This window comes from Petromyzon marinus, chromosome 2 (assembly GCF_048934315.1).
Source record: "Petromyzon marinus isolate PM22_M1 ecotype Great Lakes invasive population chromosome 2, UKy_Petmar_22M1.pri1.0, whole genome shotgun sequence".
NCBI lineage: Eukaryota > Metazoa > Chordata > Hyperoartia > Petromyzontiformes > Petromyzontidae > Petromyzon > Petromyzon marinus.
In genome coordinates this window covers 22,113,826-22,133,593 of record NC_133668.1, presented here as the reverse complement: position 1 = coordinate 22,133,593, position 19,768 = coordinate 22,113,826, and the positions used below count along the sequence as shown (strand labels likewise).

General features: G+C 50.6%; 1 protein-coding gene across 8 annotated transcripts in view; it reads left to right on the top strand.

The window, feature by feature from the left end:
* Positions 1-9,290: 9,290 nt before the first annotated feature.
* The window catches only part of LOC116944997 (NGFI-A-binding protein 2-like), a 32,624-nt gene continuing 22,146 nt past the window's right edge, over positions 9,291-19,768 (top strand). For 2 of the 8 annotated variants that reach the window (XM_032959073.2, XM_032959020.2), the window contains exons 1-2: positions 9,438-9,785; positions 17,072-17,259. In XM_032959073.2, the coding sequence (XP_032814964.2) occupies positions 17,116-17,259 (144 nt within the window). In that variant the 5' untranslated portion in view covers positions 9,438-9,785; positions 17,072-17,115. The other 6 variants (XM_032959065.2, XM_032959057.2, XM_076071505.1 and 3 more) reach the window with 6 other exon arrangements.

Below are 19,768 nucleotides of genomic sequence, written 5' to 3'. Positions count from 1 at the left end.
GTCGATACCACATTGGGAGGTGGGTTACAATTGAGTTACAAGATTTGAGGATACAACAACAGACAGAGTGAGTTAAATAAAAGCGTGTAATAATAAACGCGAAGTGCCAGCCATGGTTCCAGCTTTATGCTAGGGGGGCGAATACGAGTGACGTCACATCCACTCACGTCGCACGCAGGGGCGGAGCCACAGAGGGGGCTGGGGGGGGGGGCTCGGCCCCCCCTGAAATTTTGGGAAAGTTGGTAATCGGGATAACCGGATATCTGGCTGCTGCAAAATGCTGCAGGCTGCCACCTTGTGCTGCCCTGCAGGCTGCCACCTTATGCTGCCCTGCAGGCTGCCACCTTGTGCTGCCCTGCAGGGTGCCACCTTGTGCTGCCCTGCAGGCTGCCACCTTGTGCTGCCCTGCAGGCTGCCACCTTGTGCTGCCCTGCAGGCTGCCGGGCAGGCTGCCACCTCGTGCTGCCCTGCAGGCTGCCGGGCAGGCTGCCACCTTGTGCTGCCCTGCAGGCTGCCACCTTGTGCTGTCCTGCAGGCTGCCACCTTGTGCTGCCCTGCAGGCTGCCACCTTGTGTGCTGCCCTGCAGGCTGCCACCTTGTGTGTTACCCTGCAGGCTGCTTGGGCGGCAGCCTTTCGAACTTATCGAACTTATTAGCCACGTCAGCGGCTCCGACCTATTAATAAACTCCGCGTTCAAATCCAATTAAATTTGTTTTATACATTTGTGGCGCCCATTGGAAAACATAAACACACTGAGATCTCTCAGAATATTGAAGTCAGCACCCCCCCCCCCCCCAAAAGTTAAAATCCTGGCTCCGCCCCTGGTCGCACGTGCACGCGCACCCACGCCGCACGTGCACGCGCACCCACGCCGCACGCGCACCCACGCCGCACGCGCACCCACGCCGCACGTGCACGCGCACCCACGCCAACACGTGCACGCGCACCCACGCCAACACGTGCACGCGCACCCACGCCGCACGTGCACGTTCGTGGGGGTGCCTTGATGAGCAATAAACCACGCGGGTGGAACGTTGCGCGCTTGTGCGGAGTGTGGGCGAGGGGGTTTGTGGAACTTGTGGGTGGTGTGTGCCGTGCGTGGGTGAACTGGAGTCGGGGCTGGGGAATCATTGTTGTACCCCCGGGTTGTTTGTGGGCGTTGGATTCGTGGTGTGGGCACAGGCGCGCTGTGGATTAAACAAAAACGGAAATGTGTGTGTGCTGTACACGGTGGTGTGTGTGTGTGCTGTACACGGTGGTGTGTGTGTGTGCTGTACACGGTGGTGTGTGTGTGTGCTGTACACAGTGGTGTGTGTGTGTGTGCTGGTGTGATCGTGAGTGGATTGGCAGTGCGTGGGTGGATAGCCAGTGAGGTTGCGTAGCTGGCTGCCTTACACGCGCTGTCTAGTGGGGGTGTAGGGATGTGTATGTTGTGTGTGATTTCGAGTACACTGAATGTGGAGGATGGGCGGTGTGTGTGTGTATAAATGTGTATGTTGCAGCGTGGGCGGAGAGGGGGGTTGAGCTTGTGCTACGAGTAGTGGACGAGTGTGGTTGGAAAGGAGTGGGGGGTGGGTGTGTGCGTGTGTGTGTGTTATGCTGTGGGTAGTGTTGGGCTGTGAATGCACGTGTACGTGCTTTGAGAGAGGCTACAGTGTAATGTACCAGTAAGTGGAGAGGGGTCAGAACGGGAGTAAAAGTGCATAATTTGGTACAAGTGCTGTGGGTGGAATAGCTGTGATGATCCTTTACTCAGGAAAGACTCACTGGGCCTCGTGACTTATCTTTTCAGGAGTCCTGCAATGTTTTAGCAATAAGCAGCGATGATTGTTGACATGTATTTAACTTATTTTGCACCGTTACCTATCTAACCGCGCTAATCGGAGGTGCGGGATGTATACACTTGAGTAATTTGTCAAATGTAGGTAAATTTGGACCATTATGCCAACATACAATGGCCTACTCTTGCGAATGATGCCACGGGACCTTTAACATGCAATGTGAATCGTACGGCGCAAATTTGCATGGTGAATATCCCCGCAGCAATAACCAGGGTGGCTGATGAATTCAAACCGTGAACGAACTGTCACTGGGCAATATCACTGCCCGAGGATGGCTTTGTGTTGTGAAAAGAGTTGGCTTTTTCGTGCATGTTGTGGTGCGGTAGTAGAGTGGATGGCGCGCTGCACTACGAACCCGGGGACCCGAGTTCAGTTCCCGCTCACGACCAACACCAGTGACAATTATCTGAACCGGTCCTGGCCCTCCTCTAGGTCGACTCAGCCTCAAATGAGAACCTGGTGCGGTGTGTAAAAAAACAACCCATCGCCACTGGGAGACAAAGGCGGCCGTGCGTGGTTTTGGCCACCCACCCCCTAGTATGCCGTGGGGGGTGGGTGGCACCATAGGTGCTCGCTAACAGCACTTGCCCCAATTGTCTGTTAAAGGCTATACGGGGGATCTTTGTTGTATATGTATTCTCTCTGAGCCTGTATGTGTGTGTGTGTGGTGTATGTGTGTGGTGTAGTGTAGTGTGTAGTCCAGCAAAACAACCCCCTACCTCCTCGCGGTGCCGGACGGGCAACTCTGTCGTGGACAGTGCTGTGGGGGGAAGGCCAATTCCGATTGGCCCCTCCCCTCATGGCGTCTGTGACCACCACAGTGGCTAAACGGGGGTTCTGCACGGGTGCGAGGGGCTGGTAACTCCTCCACCTTCAAAAATTTACCACTAAACCACGGCTGAAATATGTAACTAATAAGCTTGTGCCGGAGGCCCCGGTGGGACAGGCGTCTATGACGTCTCCTAGCCAAACCCCAATTGGCGGAGCCAGGAGATTGAATCTTTACCCTCGGGGCTCCTTCAGAAACAACGAATAGCCACTTCGTGTGGCCACATGGAATGTTCGAACGCTCACTGCGGAGGAGAGGCTGCCACTCCTCTGTCGGGAGCTGGACCGGTACGCCTGGATCTCTGTGGCATTCAGGAGGTCCGGTGGACCGGCTCTGGCTCCTGCCACCATGAGGGGTGGACAGTCCTCTACTCGGGGCAGCAAACTGCCTAACAACAGGGTGTGGCTCTTCTTTTGAACAAAAGAATGAAGGGGGCATGGGAGCGTGGCGGTGAGGTGTGGGAAGCTGTAAGCCCCAGGCTACTTTGGGCTCGCCTTCCCATCAACCGGAGGCGAGAAGTGGTGGTCGTGGTTACTTATGCCCCCACCGAAGATGAACATCCGTGGAGGGATGCAGGCAAAGCCGATGAGTCAGATGCCTTCTATGACCTCCTGTCACAGGCGCTGGCTAAAGTGGCCCCTCAGGATAGAGTCATCTTGTTGGGTGACTTCAATGCCCGAGTTGGTCATGATGCTGGCACCTGGTCTGGAGTGATTGGAGGGCATGGGCCAGATCAGCTCAATAACAACGGTAGGAGGCTGCTAGATTTTTGTGCAGCCCATGGGCTTGTAATTACCAACACGCTGTTCTGGCATCGGCGCATCCACACAACATCATGGATGCATGCCGGGTCCAAGCAAGAACATCTGTTGGACTACATAGTGACAGACCAGCGGATGCGAGCCCATGTCCTTGACACCAGGACCTACCGTGGAGCTGATCTGCCCTCTGACCATCGACTAGTCATCTGTAAGATGCACCTGCCATTCTTCCACTCCGGTGGTGGGTGTACACCCAGGACCCCATTCCAACCTAAAGTGGCCTGGTCTCAGTTATCTGATGAAAGTTGCAAGCGAGAATGTCATCATCGCTTGCGGCTGGGGTTGGCATCGTCCCCCACTCCTCTTGATGTCGAGGGTAAATGGGCGAGGTTTAGGACTGTGACTCATGCAGCTGCAATGGCTGCTTTGGGTACGTGGTCCAGACCTCCCCAGAGACCCTGGCTGACAGAGGAGGTGTTCAGGATGGTTGAGAAAAAGCGACAGGCCCACTGTCATCGGCTACGGAATCCCACGTCAGAGAATGAGGAGGCTTACCGCAGCCTTCCCTCGGAGGTTCGGAGAGCCGTGAGGTGCTGCAAGGATGGGTGGTGGTCGCGGGTTGCTGAGGATATGGAGTCTGCCTCAGTGGCGCGCGATCACAAATCTCTATTTAACTCCATCAAAAAAGTAACCTGCAGCACCACACCTATTACCATCATTAGAGGAAAAAATGGTGATCCAATCTCCGACCCACAGGAACAGGTTTGCAGATTTGCTGAGCATTTCTGTGAGGTCCTGGGGGAGGGGAAATTCCTCGGCCAGGAATACATCGTGGCACAAAGTGGGGATGACCCTGCTGAGGCTGCAGTGCCTCAAATATTGGAAGAAGTCACCCCCTGTGAATGGCTGGCTGAGGTGCCATCTGTTGAGTAAGTACTGAAGGCGATCCGGAGTCTGAGACCAGGAAAGGCACCGGGTAGAGATGATCTCCCAAGCGAAATGCTGAGGGAGGGTGGCGTTTGTGCACAGACTGCCCTATATGACATCATAATAACAGTCTGGACCACTGGATGGGTTCCGCAGGATTGGAAGGATGCCCTGGTGGTCCCCTCGTTAGGAAGGGGGACCGAACAGACTGTAACAACTACAGGGGCATCTCACTCCTCAGTGTGCTGGGAAAGGTCCTGGCAAGGATTATTCAACATCGCTTTGCCAGGCACGCTGAGGAGAGGCTTGCGGACCCCCAATGCGGTTTCAGGAAAGGGCGATCCTGCACAGATGTCATATTTTCTGTCCGTCTGCTACAGCAGAGGTGTAGGGAATTCCAGGAAGACCTACATCTCTGCTTTATTGACCTGGTCAAGGCCTATGATACCATCAGAAGGCCTGGGCTCTGGGTTGTTCTTCGTGCTTTTGGAGTACCTGACCCTCTGCTCACGATCATTAAGGACCTTCATGATGGTGAGCGGGCCCGGGTAAAACTACGTGGCCGGGAGTCAGAGCCATTCCCTGTACACCTTGGGGTGCGACAAGGATGTCCTCTGGCTCCCACATTATTTAACATCTATTTTGACCACGTAGTTCGTGAAGCCTTCAATAGCTGTACCGGGGGAATCTCCATATGGTACAGATATAATGGGAGGCTGATCGATGCCCGGGTGCGGTCAAGGGATGGCTCCCTATTGCTCAACCACGTTATGTATGCTGATGATTTGGTAATAGCTGCTCATTCAGAGGAGGAGTTGGAGACGCTGCTGCTGAGACTGGAGCGTGCCACTAAGAGGTGGGGCCTTACCATCAGCCCCACCAAAACTAAGCACCTGCCTGGGTATTTTGTACCATCGGACACTCTACCCCTACAACTCCCAATCGATGATGGGGCAGTTGTGGAGAGAGTGGAGAGAGTGGAGAGTGTGCTTATGACCAGCTCCAGTTTAACAGCAGAGGTCTCACTCCGAATCAGTCGAGCGGCAATATCTTTTCATCGGTTGCGTAATGCTGTGTGGAAGCTACCTGGTCTGTCGCTCTGCACTAAGCTTCAGGTCTTCTCGGCTACGGTCATTGCCTCCCTTCTCTACGCTTGCGAAACTTGGACCCCCCCTAATGGAACATCTTCGCCGGTTAGAAACATTTAGGCTGGCCTGCCTACTATCCATCCTGGGTTTAACCAGACTGGATTGTGTGAGGAGCTCACAAATCCTTGAAAGATCTGGGCAAGGTCCCCTCGGGGAGCTCCTCCGGCGGGCAAGGCTGCGATGGCTGGGTCATGTAGCCCGCATGCCCAGCCACCGCATGCCGAAACAGCTTTTGTTCGGCCGGATTGAGGGGGCTAAACGGGCGCGGCACGGGCTAGAGAAGAGATGGAGTGATGTGGTACAGGAGGACGTGGAGCTGAGTGGACTTGCCGATGACCGGTACCAGCGGTGTCAAGATCGGCCTCTGTGGAGGAGGCTCGTGAAGGACGCTACTGGGCAGTTGGAGGTAGTCGCCCTCCAACAACAACGGAGGGCGGAGGAGCGATGCTCACAACAACGAGCGGAGCGCCGGGTGGCTAAAGCACAGCAGGTTGGCACAGTAGGGGGCACAGGTGGTGCATCAGCCAATCATCTCAGTCAGTCGACCCGTGGCACCTGGGTCTGCCCCGTGACCTCCTGCCAGCGGGCGTTCGACACTTCACGTGGCCTCAGGGTGCACATAGCCTGGCACAAGCGTCGTGGTGACGTCACCGCCACTTAGTGGTGAATGGCGGTTGTTGTTGTGTGGTGGGTGTAGTGTGTATAGTGTGTGTGTTGTGTGTGTAGTGTGGTGTGTGTAGTGTGTCTGTAGTATGTGGTGGGTGTAGTGTGTGTGTAGTGTGTGTGTGGTGTGTAGTGTGTGTGTAGTGTGTGGTGGGTGTAGTGTGTGTGTGGTGTGTAGTGTGTGTGTGATGTGTGTGTGTGTAGTGTGTGTGTGGTGTGTAGTGTGTGTATGGTGTGTGTAGTGTGTGTGTGGTGTGTGTAGTGTGTGTGAAGTGTGTGGTGGGTATAGTGTGTGTGTGGTGTGTGTGTGGTGTGTAGTGTGTGTGCAGTGTGTAGTGTGTGTGTAGTGTGTGTGTGGTGTGTAGTGTGTGTAGTGTGTGTGTGATGTGTGTAGTGTGTGTGTGGTGTGTGTAGTGTGTGTGTAGTATGTGGTGGGTGTAGTGTGTGTGTGGTGTGTAGTGTGTGTGTAGTGTGTGTGTGGTGTGTATTGTGTGTGTAGTGTGTATTGTGTGTGTAGTGTGTGTAGTGTGTGGTGTGTAGTGTGTGTGTGGTGTGTAGTGTGTGTGTAGCGTGTGTGTGATGTGTGTAGTGTGTGTGTGGTGTGTGTAGTGTGTGTGTGGTGTGTGTGTAGTATGTGGTGGGTGTAGTGTGTGTGGTGGGTGTAGTGTGTGTGTGGTGTGTAGTGTATGTGTAGTGTGTGTAGTGTGTGTGTAGTGTGTGTGGTGTGTGTGGTGGGTGTAGTGTGTGTGTGGTGTGTAGTGTGTGTGTAGTGTGTGTGTGGTGTGTAGTGTGTGTGTGGTGTGTGTAGTGTGTGTGTGGTGTGTGTGAAGTGTGTGGTGGGTGTAGTGTGTGTGTGGTGTGTGTGTGGTGTGTAGTGTGTGTGTAGTGTGTGTGTGGTGTGTGTGTGGTGTGTAGTGTGTGTGTAGTGTGTGTGTAGTGTGTGTGTGGTGTGTAGTGTGTGTAGTGTGTGTGTGATGTGTGTAGTCTGTGTGTAGTGTGTGTGTAGTGTGTGATGTGTGTAGTCTGTGTGTAGTGTGTGTGTAGTATGTGGTGGGTGTAGTGTGTGTGTGGTGTGTAGTGTGTGTGTGGTGTGTATTGTGTGTGTAGTGTGTATTGTGTGTGTAGTGTGTGTAGTGTGTGTAGTGTGTGGTGTGTAGTGTGTGTGTGTGGTGTGTAGTGTGTGTGTAGCGTGTGTGTGATGTGTGTAGTGTGTGTGTGGTGTGTGTAGTGTGTGTGTGGTGTGTGTGTAGTATGTGGTGGGTGTAGTGTGTGTGGTGGGTGTAGTGTGTGTGTGGTGTGTAGTGTATGTGTAGTGTGTGTAGTGTGTGTGTGGTGTGTAGTGTGTGTGTGGTGCGTAGTGTGTGTGTAGTATGTGGTGGGTGTAGTGTGTGTGTGGTGTGTAGTGTGTGTGTAGTGTGTATTGTGTGTGTAGTGTGTATTGTGTGTGTAGTGTGTGTAGTGTGTGGTGTGTAGTGTGTGTGTGGTGTGTAGTGTGTGTGTAGCGTGTGTGTGATGTGTGTAGTGTGTGTGTGGTGTGTGTAGTGTGTGTGTGGTGTGTGTGTGTGTGGTGTGTGTGTAGTATGTGGTGGGTGTAGTGTGTGTGGTGGGTGTAGTGTGTGTGTGGTGTGTAGTGTATGTGTAGTGTGTGTAGTGTGTGTGTAGTGTGTGTGGTGTGTGTGGTGGGTGTAGTGTGTGTGTGGTGTGTAGTGTGTGTGTAGTGTGTGTGTGGTGTGTAGTGTGTGTGTGGTGTGTGTGAAGTGTGTGGTGGGTGTAGTGTGTGTGTGGTGTGTGTGTGGTGTGTAGTGTGTGTGTAGTGTGTGTGTAGTGTGTGTGTGGTGTGTAGTGTGTGTAGTGTGTGTGTGATGTGTGTAGTGTGTGTGTAGTGTGTGTGTAGTATGTGGTGGGTGTAGTGTGTGTGTGGTGTGTAGTGTGTGTGTAGTGTGTGTGTGGTGTGTATTGTGTGTGTAGTGTGTATTGTGTGTGTAGTGTGTGTAGTGTGTGGTGTGGTGTGTGTGTGTGTGGTGTGTAGTGTGTGTGTAGCGTGTGTGTGATGTGTGTAGTGTGTGTGTGGTGTGTGTAGTGTGTGTGTGTGGTGTGTGTGTAGTATGTGGTGGGTGTAGTGTGTGTGGTGGGTGTAGTGTGTGTGTGGTGTGTAGTGTATGTGTAGTGTGTGTAGTGTGTGTGTGGTGTGTAGTGTGTGTGTAGTGTGTGTGTGGTGTGGTGTGTGTGTAGTGTGTGTGGTGTGTAGTGTGTGTGGTGTGTGTGGTGTGTGTAGTGTGTGTGTGGTGCGTAGTGTGTGTGTAGTGTGTGTGGTGTGTAGTGTGTGTGTGGTGTGTGTAGTGTGTGCGGTTGGTGTAATGTGTATCGTGGGTGGAGAGAGGTGGAATTTGTGCGTGTGTGTAGTGTCAGTGGGTAGAGAGAGTCGGGTTTTTGCCCTGGTCTGTGAACAGTCAGGCCGTGAGTCTCTGAATGTGTATGTGCAGTGGGTGGTGTGGAGTCCTGTGGGTGGAGAGGTGTTAGCACATGTGTGTATGACTCAGTGTGATGTGGGTGAAGAGGTGAAATTGTATGCGCTGTGGGGTGGAAAGGGGACGCACTTTATGCGTGTATACATGATGTGGGGTGAGCGTACGGTATAAGGGGGTGAGGTTGAATGCATGACGACTGTATGTGGGTGTCGGGGGTAATGTCGCGGTTGGCCACCCGGGTTCGATTCCCGCTCACGGCCAACACCGGTGACGATTATCTGAACCGGTCTTGGACCTACCCTAGGTTGACTCGGCCTAAAATGAGTAGCTGGTGCGATGTGTAAACATCGCCGCTAGGGAGACAAAGGCGGTCGGGCGTGGTGTTGGTTATCCACTACCCCTCGTGTGCCGTTTGCGGCCTTAATAGGTGCTCGCTAACATCACTTGCCCCAATAGTCTGTTCAGGCTATACGGGGTGGGATCTTTGTGGGGAGGGATCGGATTGTGTGTGGGGCTATAGCTGTAGAGGGGGTGGCATTGTGTGTGTGTGTGTGTGCACTGGGTGGGGAGGGTGACAGTGTGTGGGTGGGTGGGTGTGTGAATGCACGTGCTCTGTCTGTGTGTGTGTGCTGTGTGGGTGTATGGGTGGAGCTGCGTGCGTGCGCGTGTGCGTGCATGTGTGTGTGTGTACCCTGGGAGAGTTGAGAGGTGACTGTGCGCGCCGCGCGCTGTGGTTTTGTGTGGGGGGTGGTGGTAAGTGTGTGTGTGTGTGTGCAGTGTGTGGGTGGAGAGAGGAGTGGCGTGGTGTGTGCTTGGCCAATACAGTGCACAGAGCAACTGGGGCTGGGGTGAGCAGCGTGCGGGGAGGCTCTGTAAGCCGCGCGCCTGAGTTGGTTGAGTTTTGAGTGAGCGTTGCGTTATCGTCAAACGTGCGCGGGTTGGGAGCACGGCGTCACGGTGGGCAGCCGAGCTAAAGCGCCACAAGCTCTCGCCTATTCGCGCTCTCTTTCTCTATCCCAGACGGAGCCACAAGAGCAACTCCTGGTGGAACGGAACACGAGAGGAACTTGGGATAAGTCAGTGGGCCGCGGCGTCTCCCATCAACGGCGCCTGTCAACAGAGGTCCTCGTCATCCACAGCTCGCCAGGTGAATTTCTGACATACTACACATCCGCCAGGCACAGGGGTTTGTTTTATTATTAATTTATTTAAGAGGGCTCTTTTAAAGTACAATTGATCATCGGACGAGCCGCGCAAAACGTCGGGCGAGTTCTCGTGAATTTGGCGTCAGGGTGACGGGCAGAAGCATGGTGTACCTCCACCACCACTCCACCACCACTCCACCACCACCACCACTCCACCACCACCACTCCACCACCACCCTGGTTGACGTGGCCCTGTCTGCTGCCTTACCACCACCACCCACCACCACCATCCACCACTCCACCACCACCACCACTCCACCACCACCACCCTGGTTGACGTGGCCCTGCCTGCTGCCTTACCACCACCACCCACCACCACCCACCACTCCACCACCACCACCACTCCACCACCACCACCCTGGTTGACGTGGCCCTGCCTGCTGCCTTACCACCACCACCCACCACTCCACCACCACCCACCACCACCCTCCACCACCCACCACCACCACCCTGGTTGACGTGGCCCTGCCTGCTGCCTTACCACCCACCACCACCCACCACTCCACCACCACCATCCACCACCACCCACCACTCCACCACCACTCCACCACCCACCACCACTCCACCACCACCACCCTGGTTGACGTGGCCCTGCCTACTGCCTTACCACCACCCACCACCACTCCACCACCACCCACCACCACCCTGGTTGACGTGGCCCTGCCTACTGCCTTACCACCACCCACCACCACTCCACCACCCCACCACCACCCCGTTGCCCTCCCGAATCTCCGCGGCGGAGATAATGTTCTCACCGTCGACGAGCCAACACGTTAACGTGGGCAGCACGCGGCTGAACGAGCAACGCGAAGTGTTAAAAATAAATGTCCGAAAGTAACAAAAAAAAATAGAGAGAGAAGCGGTGGAGGAGGTGGGGGTGCTGCGGGGTCTTTTTTGTTGTTTTTACACGCGTGGGTGGGTGGGGTGGGGGGTGGGCGTGGGTGGTGGTGTGGGGGGTGTGGATGAGTAGGGTGGGGGTGTGGGTGGGTAGTGTGGGTAGGGTGGGGGATGTGGATGGGTAGGGTGGGGGGTGGTGGATGGATAGGGTGGGGGGTGTGGGTGAGTAGGGTGGGGGTGTGGGTGGGTAGGGTGGGGGTGTGGGTGGGTAAGGTGGGGGTGGTGGATGGTGGTGTGGGGGGTGTGGGTGGTGTGGGGGATGTGGGTAGGGTGGGGGTGTGGGTGGGTAGGATGGGGGGTGTGCGTAGGGTGGGGGGTGTGGGTAGGCTCGGGGAAGTGGGTGGTGGGGAGCGTGTGGGTGGTTGAGTGCAGGTGGGTAGGGTGGGGGTGTGGGTGGATAGGGTGGGGGTGGTGGGTGAGTAGGGTGGGGGGTGTGGGTGGGTAGGGTGGGGGGTGTGGGTGGATAGGGTGGGGGTGGTGGGTGAGTAGGGTGGGGGGTGTGGGTGGGTAGGGTGGGGGGTGTGGGTGGATAGGGTGGGGGTGGTGGGTGAGTAGGGTGGGGGGTGTGGGTGGGTAGGGTGGAGGATGTGGGTAGGGTGGGGGGTGTGGGTGGGTAGGGTGGGGGCTGTGGGTGGGTAGGGTGGGGGGTGTGGGTGGGTAGGGTGGGGGCTGTGGGTGGGTAGGGTGGGGGGTGGGGGGTGTGGGTGGATAGGGTGGGGGTGTGGGTGCGTAGGGTGGGGGGTGTGGGTGGGTAGGGTGGAGGATGTGGGTAGGGTGGGTGCTGTGGGTGGGTAGGGTGGGGGGTTTGGGTGGGTAGGGTGGGGGGTGGGAGGGGTGGGGTGTGGGCGGGGGTTCCCCCTCCCCCGCGATTGCATTTCCTAGCGCGGACAAGGCGGCGCTTACGAGACGACGCCAGCGATTGGTCCTCGCGGCTCGCGTCCCGTGAGCGCGGACCAATCGGGCGGGGCGGCTGCTTATGCGAGCTAGGTAATCAAATTACACCATTCCCTCTCCCCACGTGGCACGGATTCGTGTTGTCATGCGGTGATTTTGCTGCAATGTTGGGGGCTAGAGAATTGACGGCGACATTCGCGGAGGTTGGGTGAATGCGTGCAGGGTGAATACACGAGAACCGCGGTGCTGTTAATCGTCAATGAACGTACAGGTGCTAAGAACACTGCCCCGATGAAACCCGACTTTCGTGCGTGAATGCGGTGCACGCGTGCCGTGCTTCTGTTGTTTGTGGAGTGGAATGCAACTAAAATCTGAAAAGTCGCGAATTGGGGGGGGGGGGGGGGGTTGGGGACTCATCCCATCATCACCTTCCCGGGGGTTGGGTTAAAGTCAAGTACTGTTTTCGTGGAAAAGTTGGATCGTGGGTCTCGCCAAAACCCGGAATGTCCGCCAAAGCCGAGGAGAGGATCTCGTTGCCCGGATTGCTCTTCAGGGAATTCTTGTGGCACGCCACATCCATTCGCCTTATTTTGTTAAAATGAAAAAGAGGGCATTTTAGGAATTATTAGGTGGAATGCATTTTAAAGGGGAGGGGGGGGTTATCCAATCAATTTTCCAAATCCAACTAACACGAAGCCAAAAAGTGCTGCATAGAATCCAAATGACACTTAACGCATGCGTGTGTGTGTCCCTGTGCTCAGGCGTCTGGCATATCACAATGTGGGGAGCAGTAGTGTAGCGGTTAGCAGTTAGCGCTCCGCTCTACGAACCTGGCCACCTGAGTTCCGAGTCCTGCTCACGGCCAACACCGGTGACGATTTATCTGAACCGGGATGTGTGTGTGTGGTGTGTGTGTGTAAAACATCGCCACTTTGGGGAGACAAAGGCGGCCGGGCGTGGGTGTTGGCCACCCACCCCCCTCGTGTGCCACAGTGCCCGTCTTCATAGGTGCTCGCTAACAGCACTTGCCCCGACAGTCTGTTACAGGCTACACGTGGAGGGGGAGGGGGATATGTCTTTTTTCCTAATGCAAAAAACCCCACCAAAAAGCCTAAGCTCATGTATACTGTAATCATATCAGGGGACAACAATTGCTGGCTGCCTTCCTGCCTGGATTCCTGCCTGCCTGGCGCTCAAAAGTGTGATTGTTTAATTTTGACTTTACCCTCCACCCAGCCGTGGATTGTGCAATATATATGCTGTCACACCAGATCATATACATCGGACAAAAGTTTGGTTGACATACATCGGACAAAAGTTTGGTTGATATACATTAGACAAAAGTTTGGTTGATATACATTAGACAAACGTTTGGTTGATATACATTAGACAAAAGTTTGGTTGATATATATTAGACAAACGTTTGGTTGATATACATTAGACAAAAGTTTGGTTTGATATACATTAGACAAAAGTTTGGATGATATACATTAGACAAAAGTTTGGTTGATATACATTATACAAAAGTTTGGTTGATATACATTAGACAAAAGTTTGGTTGATATACATTAGACAAACGTTTGGTTGATATACATTAGACAAAAGTTTGGTTGATATACATTAGACAAAAGTTTGGTTGATATACATTAGACAAAAGTTTGGTTGATATACATTAGACAAAAGTTTGGTTGATATACATTAGACAAAAGTTTGGTTGATATACATTAGACAAAAGTTTGGTTGATATACATTAGACAAAAGTTTGGTTTGATATACATTAGACAAAAGTTTGGTTTGATATACATTAGACAAAAGTTTGGTTGATATACATTAGACAAAAGTTTGGTTGATATACATTAGACAACAGTTTGGTTGATATACATTAGACAAAAGTTTGGTTGATATACATTAGACAAAAGTTTGGTTGATATACATTAGACAAAAGTTTGGTTGATATACATTAGACAAAAGTTTGGTTGATTTACATTAGACAAAAGTTTGGATGATATACATTAGACAAAAGTTTGGTTGATATACATTAGACAAAAGTTTGGTTGATATACATTAGACAAAAGTTTGGTTGATATACATTAGACAAAAGTTTGGTTGATATACATTAGACAAAAGTTTGGTTGATATACATTAGACAAAAGTTTGGTTGATATACATTAGACAAAAGTTTGGTTGATTATACATTAGACAAAAGTTTGGTTGATTTACATTAGACAAAAGTTTGGTTGATATACATTAGACAAAAGTTTGGTTGATATAAATTAGACAAAAGTTTGGTTGATATACATTAGACAAAAGTTTGGTTGATATACATTAGACAAAAGTTTGGTTGATATACATTAGACAAACGTTTGGTTTGATATACATTAGACAAAAGTTTGGTTGATATACATTAGACAAAAGTTTGGGTGATATACATTAGACAAAAGTTTGGTTTGATATACATTAGAGAAAAGTTTGGTTGATATACATTAGACAAAAGTTTGGTTGATTTACATTAGACAAAAGTTTGGTTGATATACTGTACATTAGACAAAAGTTTGGTTGATATACATTAGACAAAAGTTTGGTTGGCGGATAAGGGGTGACGGACGCACGTATCCGGACGGATGGTCACGTCTCCACAAATATTTCGCTCAATACAGCAGTGGCAATCGGCTAATTCACGATGCCAGGCACTGCCTATCCTGCATTGGTAACAGAGATCCTTACGTAATTATTTCTCGAATTGACACAAATGTGACATGAATGAAGAATTATTCTCAGCCCTTTTGTCAATCCGCCGCTGGATGAAGGCGTTTATACTCCGTGCTCGTCATGGGGGTTTGTGACCACACTTCACCACGCTGGTCTGTCGGTAGGCGAGGGGGAGATCAAGTTCCGATATCGCTTTGCCATTATATTCTCGGTTCTTTCGGTAAAGTCACGTAGAAAGTCGCGAAAGCTTTAAATCGCTTTGCCATTGTTAGTCATGAGCCGCAATACAGTTCAGATCATCAAGGTTCATAGAGCATTGCTCTAATCACTGTGCCACTACTCTACCCAAAGTTAATGTACCAGAACAAGAGATCATAATTGTTGTCGTTGCTATGCCAATGATATTATATTGGCCTATTGACATTCTAGGCATGAGGCATTTCAGTTCCAAACAGAGGCTTAATTGATCCTCTTCGAGGAAATTCAATCAAGGGGTGATTATTAGCTTGGATTGTTAAATATTTCAGTAGACGTTCTCTTTGCATCATGTCACCTGCACTTTTTCAAAGGTTGACACATTCAAGTTTGAGTCTGTGTGAGGGAATGGTGGTACAGTATAGTGGTTCATGCTCTTTGGTTCTTTTGGTAAAGTCACGTAGGTAAAAATAAAATAAAGTTAATCAAATCACGACGTTTTGGAGGCAACACAAGCTTCCGTCACCAGGTGTAACTAGCACAAAATTACTGATGTGATTGTTATACCTGATACATCAGTAATTTTGCTGTGCTAGTTACTCCTGATACATCAGTAATTTTGCTGTGCTAGTTACACCTGATACATCAGTAATTTTGCTGTGCTAGTTACTACTGATACATCAGTAATTTTGCTGTGCTAGTTACTACTGATACATCAGTAATTTTGCTGTGCTAGGTACACCTGATACATCATTAATCTTGCTGTGCTAGTTACTCCTGATACATCAGTCATTTTGCTGTGCTAGTTACAGCTGATACATCAGTAATTTTGCTGTGCTAGTTACTACTGATACATCAGTAATTTTGCTGTGCTAGTTACTACTGATACATCAGTAATTTTGCTGTGCTAGTTACACCTGATACATCAGTAATTTTGCTGTGCTAGTTACAGCTGATACATCAGTAATTTTGCTGTGCTAGTTACTACTGATACATCAGTCATTTTGCTGTGCTAGTTACTACTGATACATCGGTAATTTTACTGTGCTAGTGACTCCTGATACATCAGCAAATTTGCTGTGCTAGTTACTACTGATACATCAGTAATTTTGCTGTGCTAGTTACTACTGATACATCAGTAATTTTGCTGTGCTAGTTACTACTGATACATCAGTAATTTTGCTTTCCTAGTTACACCTGATACATCAGTGATTTTGCTGTGATTGTTATACCTGATACATCAGTAATTTTGCTGTGCTAGTTACACCTGATACATCAGTAATTTTGCTGTGCCAGTTACACCTGATCCATCAGTAATTTTGCTGTGCTAGTTACACCTGATACATCAGTAATCTTGCTGTGCTAGTTACACCTGATGACGGAAGTTTGTGTTGCCTCCGAAACGTCGTTATTTGATTAACTTTATTCTATTTTTACCTACGTGACTTTACCGAAAGAACCAAAGATTATGGGTCATTGCAGTCACGAAAACTTCAAATCTAGAAGCATAGTGGTTTCTTACAACGTGCCTCTTATCCCAGTAGCCTAAGTTGATATTCTGGCTATGAACTTCAGAATCTTACCTCACCTTAAATCAGTACCTGGTGCAGTGTGCTCTGGGGACCATGGCGACTCTGTGGTACTGGCCATAGCACTGCCCCATATGCAAACCAAACCAGTAGGCATGTAGAAATTCACTGCAGTTATTAATTCAATTGTATAAATTCATGATAATGTTGTGATTAAAGATGTGTAACATTTTTTGCCTCGTATCTTGTTCATTGTTTTTTTTTCCTTTATATTTTATGGATGCAGTTTTGTTCACTATATTACGTGAATATGACATTTGAATATCACTTTTTGTTTAATTCCCATGCATTTGTAGTGACTAACTCCGGAGACAGTGAGACTTGGAGGCACTTCTTTTATTTCACGAGCGCCGTCAGGATAATACACACCCTACGTGGGTACGCACTTGTACTGTTGCTAGCCTGCGCACAACACTAGCCGTCTAACACTGACGGCGCTGAGCAGAGACGGCCAACAACTATCTAGCAGCACAACGTCGAGCGAAGACAACAGCGACGACGAGATGGTAACGACGATCTGGAACAGCACGACGGGGATGCCACTTCCAGCAACAGCCACGAGGTCCCTCACAGGGGCCCCTCTTTTACTCTCAGCGTGGCCTCGCTCCGCCCCGGCCACGCCCCCTCTCTGGAACCTTCTAGCGGGTTCCCGAGGCTTCCCGTTGGGCCCCCCCCTCTGTGACCTTTACCCCCCGAGATGTCCCCCTCTCGTGTCTATCGTGGCCTGCTGACGTGGGTACTGCCGTACACCGCAGTTACCCTTTTTCGCCAGCAGCCGGCGCTGTGCCACTGCACATCGTAAACAATCTATTTTGACGTGCACTGTTCAATTTGATGCACGCATCACGGGCATTAGCGTACATTTTAAGCGATTAATTGATCGTCACGTGGTGCTTACAGATCGTAATCGGTGCTCGCATAACGTGTGTCATTGTGCCATGGAGGCAGACGGTGCTGCCTGTAAATAGGAGAGGGGCCAGACGCTGTCATGGAGGAGCTGGCTCCGCAGCCCCGCACGCTGGGCGAACTGCAGCTTTTCCGCGTGCTGCAACGCGCCAACCTCCTCTCCTACTACCAGACCTTTGTGGAGCAGGGCGGGGATGACGTTCACCAGCTGTGCGACGCCGAGCAGGTGCTCCACCCACGCTACACCACGCTCACCAGTTCCTGCTGTAGTCCCAAAGTGGCGAGGGGGCTCCGCGTCTTTGTTTTAGGCACCCAACAACTGCCCCCCCCAAGCTAATTGTAGTCGTAAATTTGCACCGGAAAGTTGAGCTAAAGCGAGGCTTTTTTTCTGGGGTGTTTTTGTAGAACATTTGTCCAATTCCTTTTTGAGAAAGTGAGAGTGCCCAAAAAAATGAGCGAACACATGTGATAATGCTTAATCATTGTCACGTAGCTTGGTAACTTACTTACTGTTCTTCCATCGACTAGTCACCTTGTGACCCTGCAGGTTGGATATCTATTGTTTGTGATATACTAATGCCACTTCCAAAATGCTAGATTTCAGAAATGTAATAATGAATGAATATTCTTCAGTTCTTTCGGTAAAGTCACGTAGGTAGAAATAAAATAAAACGAATCACGACGTTTCGATCGCAACACAAGCGATCTTTATCAGGTGGAACAACCACAGCAAGAAAAAATGCTGAAATAGGCGAGAGAGCTGCCGTGGCAAGAGGTTATATAGGTAAGAAAAGAGGGAGGAGCAAGGGGGGAGAGAGAGGGGGGGGTGGAGCAGAGGAGGGGTGGGGGGCTGCGTGAGCACTAGGGGGAGAAGAAGTGAGGCTGGGGGGGGGAAGTAGGCGGGGCTAGAAGTGGGAAGCTGAGTGTGGGACACGGGGGGGAAAAATCTACTAGTAAACCGGCAGGTACGATGGAAACAACCACAACCAGTTAAGGCATTACCTGGTTAATAACATCCTTCCAATGATTGTTCAATTTCTATCCATCTTCTCGGTTGAAGTTATGTCTGTTTATATATCTGGATGGCTTCATGAACAAACCTTTGATATTTGCCCGAAGGTTTACAGAGTACCTTGGTCTCGGAAAAAAACAATATCATGCGAGCCCACAGCGTTATAACAATGGTCAGCCACGGTGGAGGTATTGGTTCTGCCGTGTTTCAGATCTGCCTTGTGCTCGCGAAGACGGTCCGAGACATGTCGTTTCGTTTCCCCAATGTAACTGCTACCGCAGGTACAACTGAGTTTGTAGACTCCAGGGTATTGCATGTCAGGAATGACCTCCTTCACAGATGGGATTAGATCACGGATTTTGTGTACTGTACTGAATTGGACCTGAATCTTGTGTTTGTTTAAGATTTTGGAAATATTTTTGGTAACACCTGCTATGTACAGTGAGGGAAAAAGATATTTGATCCCCTGCTGATTTTGTACGTTTGCCCACTGACAAAGAAATGATCAGTCTATAATTTTAATGGTAGGTTTATTTGAACAGTGAGAGACAGAATAACAACAACAAAAATCCAGAAAAACGCATGTCAAAATTTTTATAAATTGATTTGCATTTTAATGAGGGAAATCAGTATTTGACCCCTCTGCAAAACATGACTTAGTACTTGGTGGCAAAACCCTTGTTGGCAATCACAGAGGTCAGACGTTTCTTGTAGTTGGCCACCAGGTTTGCACACATCTCAGGAGGGATTTTGTCCCACTCCTCTTTGCAGATCTTCTCCAAGTCATTAAGGTTTCGAGGCTGACGTTTGGCAACTCGAACCTTCAGCTCCCTCCACGGATTTTCTATGGGATTAAGGTCTGGAGACTGGCTAGGCCACTCCAAGACCTTAATGTGCTTCTTCTTGAGCCACTCCTTTGTTGCCTTGGCCGTGTGTTTTGGGTCATTGTCATGCTGGAATACCCATCCACAACCCATTTTCAATGCCCTGGCTGGGGGAAGGAGGTTCTCACCCAAGATTTGACGGTACATGGCCCTTTGATGCGGTGAAGTTGTCTTGTCCCCTTAGCAGAAAAACACCCCCAAAGCATAATGTTTCCACCTCCATGTTTGACGGTGGGGATGGTGTTCTTGGGGTCATAGGCAGCATTGTCTCCTCTTCCAAACATGGCGAGTTGAGTTGATGCCAAAGAGCTCCATTTTGGTTTCATCTGACCACAACACTTTCACCCAGTTGTCCTCTGAAACAATCAGATGTTCATTGGCAAACTTCAGACGGGCATGTATATGTGCTTTCTTGAGCAGGGGAACCTTGCGGGCGCTGCAGGATATCAGTCCTTCACGGCGTAGTGTGTTACCAATTGTTTTCTTGGTGACTATGGTCCCAGCTGCCTTGAGATCATTGACAAGATCCTCCCGTGTAGCTCTGGGCTGATTCCTCACCGTTCTCATGATCATTGCAACTCCACGAGGTGAGATCTTGAATGGAGCCCCAGGCCGAGGGAGATTGACAGTTCTTTTGTGTTTTTTCCATTTGCGAATAATCGCACCAACTATTGTCACCTTCTCAACAAGCTGCTTGGCAATGGTCTTGTAGCCCATTCCAGCCTTGTGTAGGTCTACAATCTTGTCCCTGACATCCTTGGAGTGCTCTTTGGTCTTGGCCATGGTGGAGAGTTTGGAATCTGATTGATTCCTTCTGTGGACAGGTGTCTTTGATACAG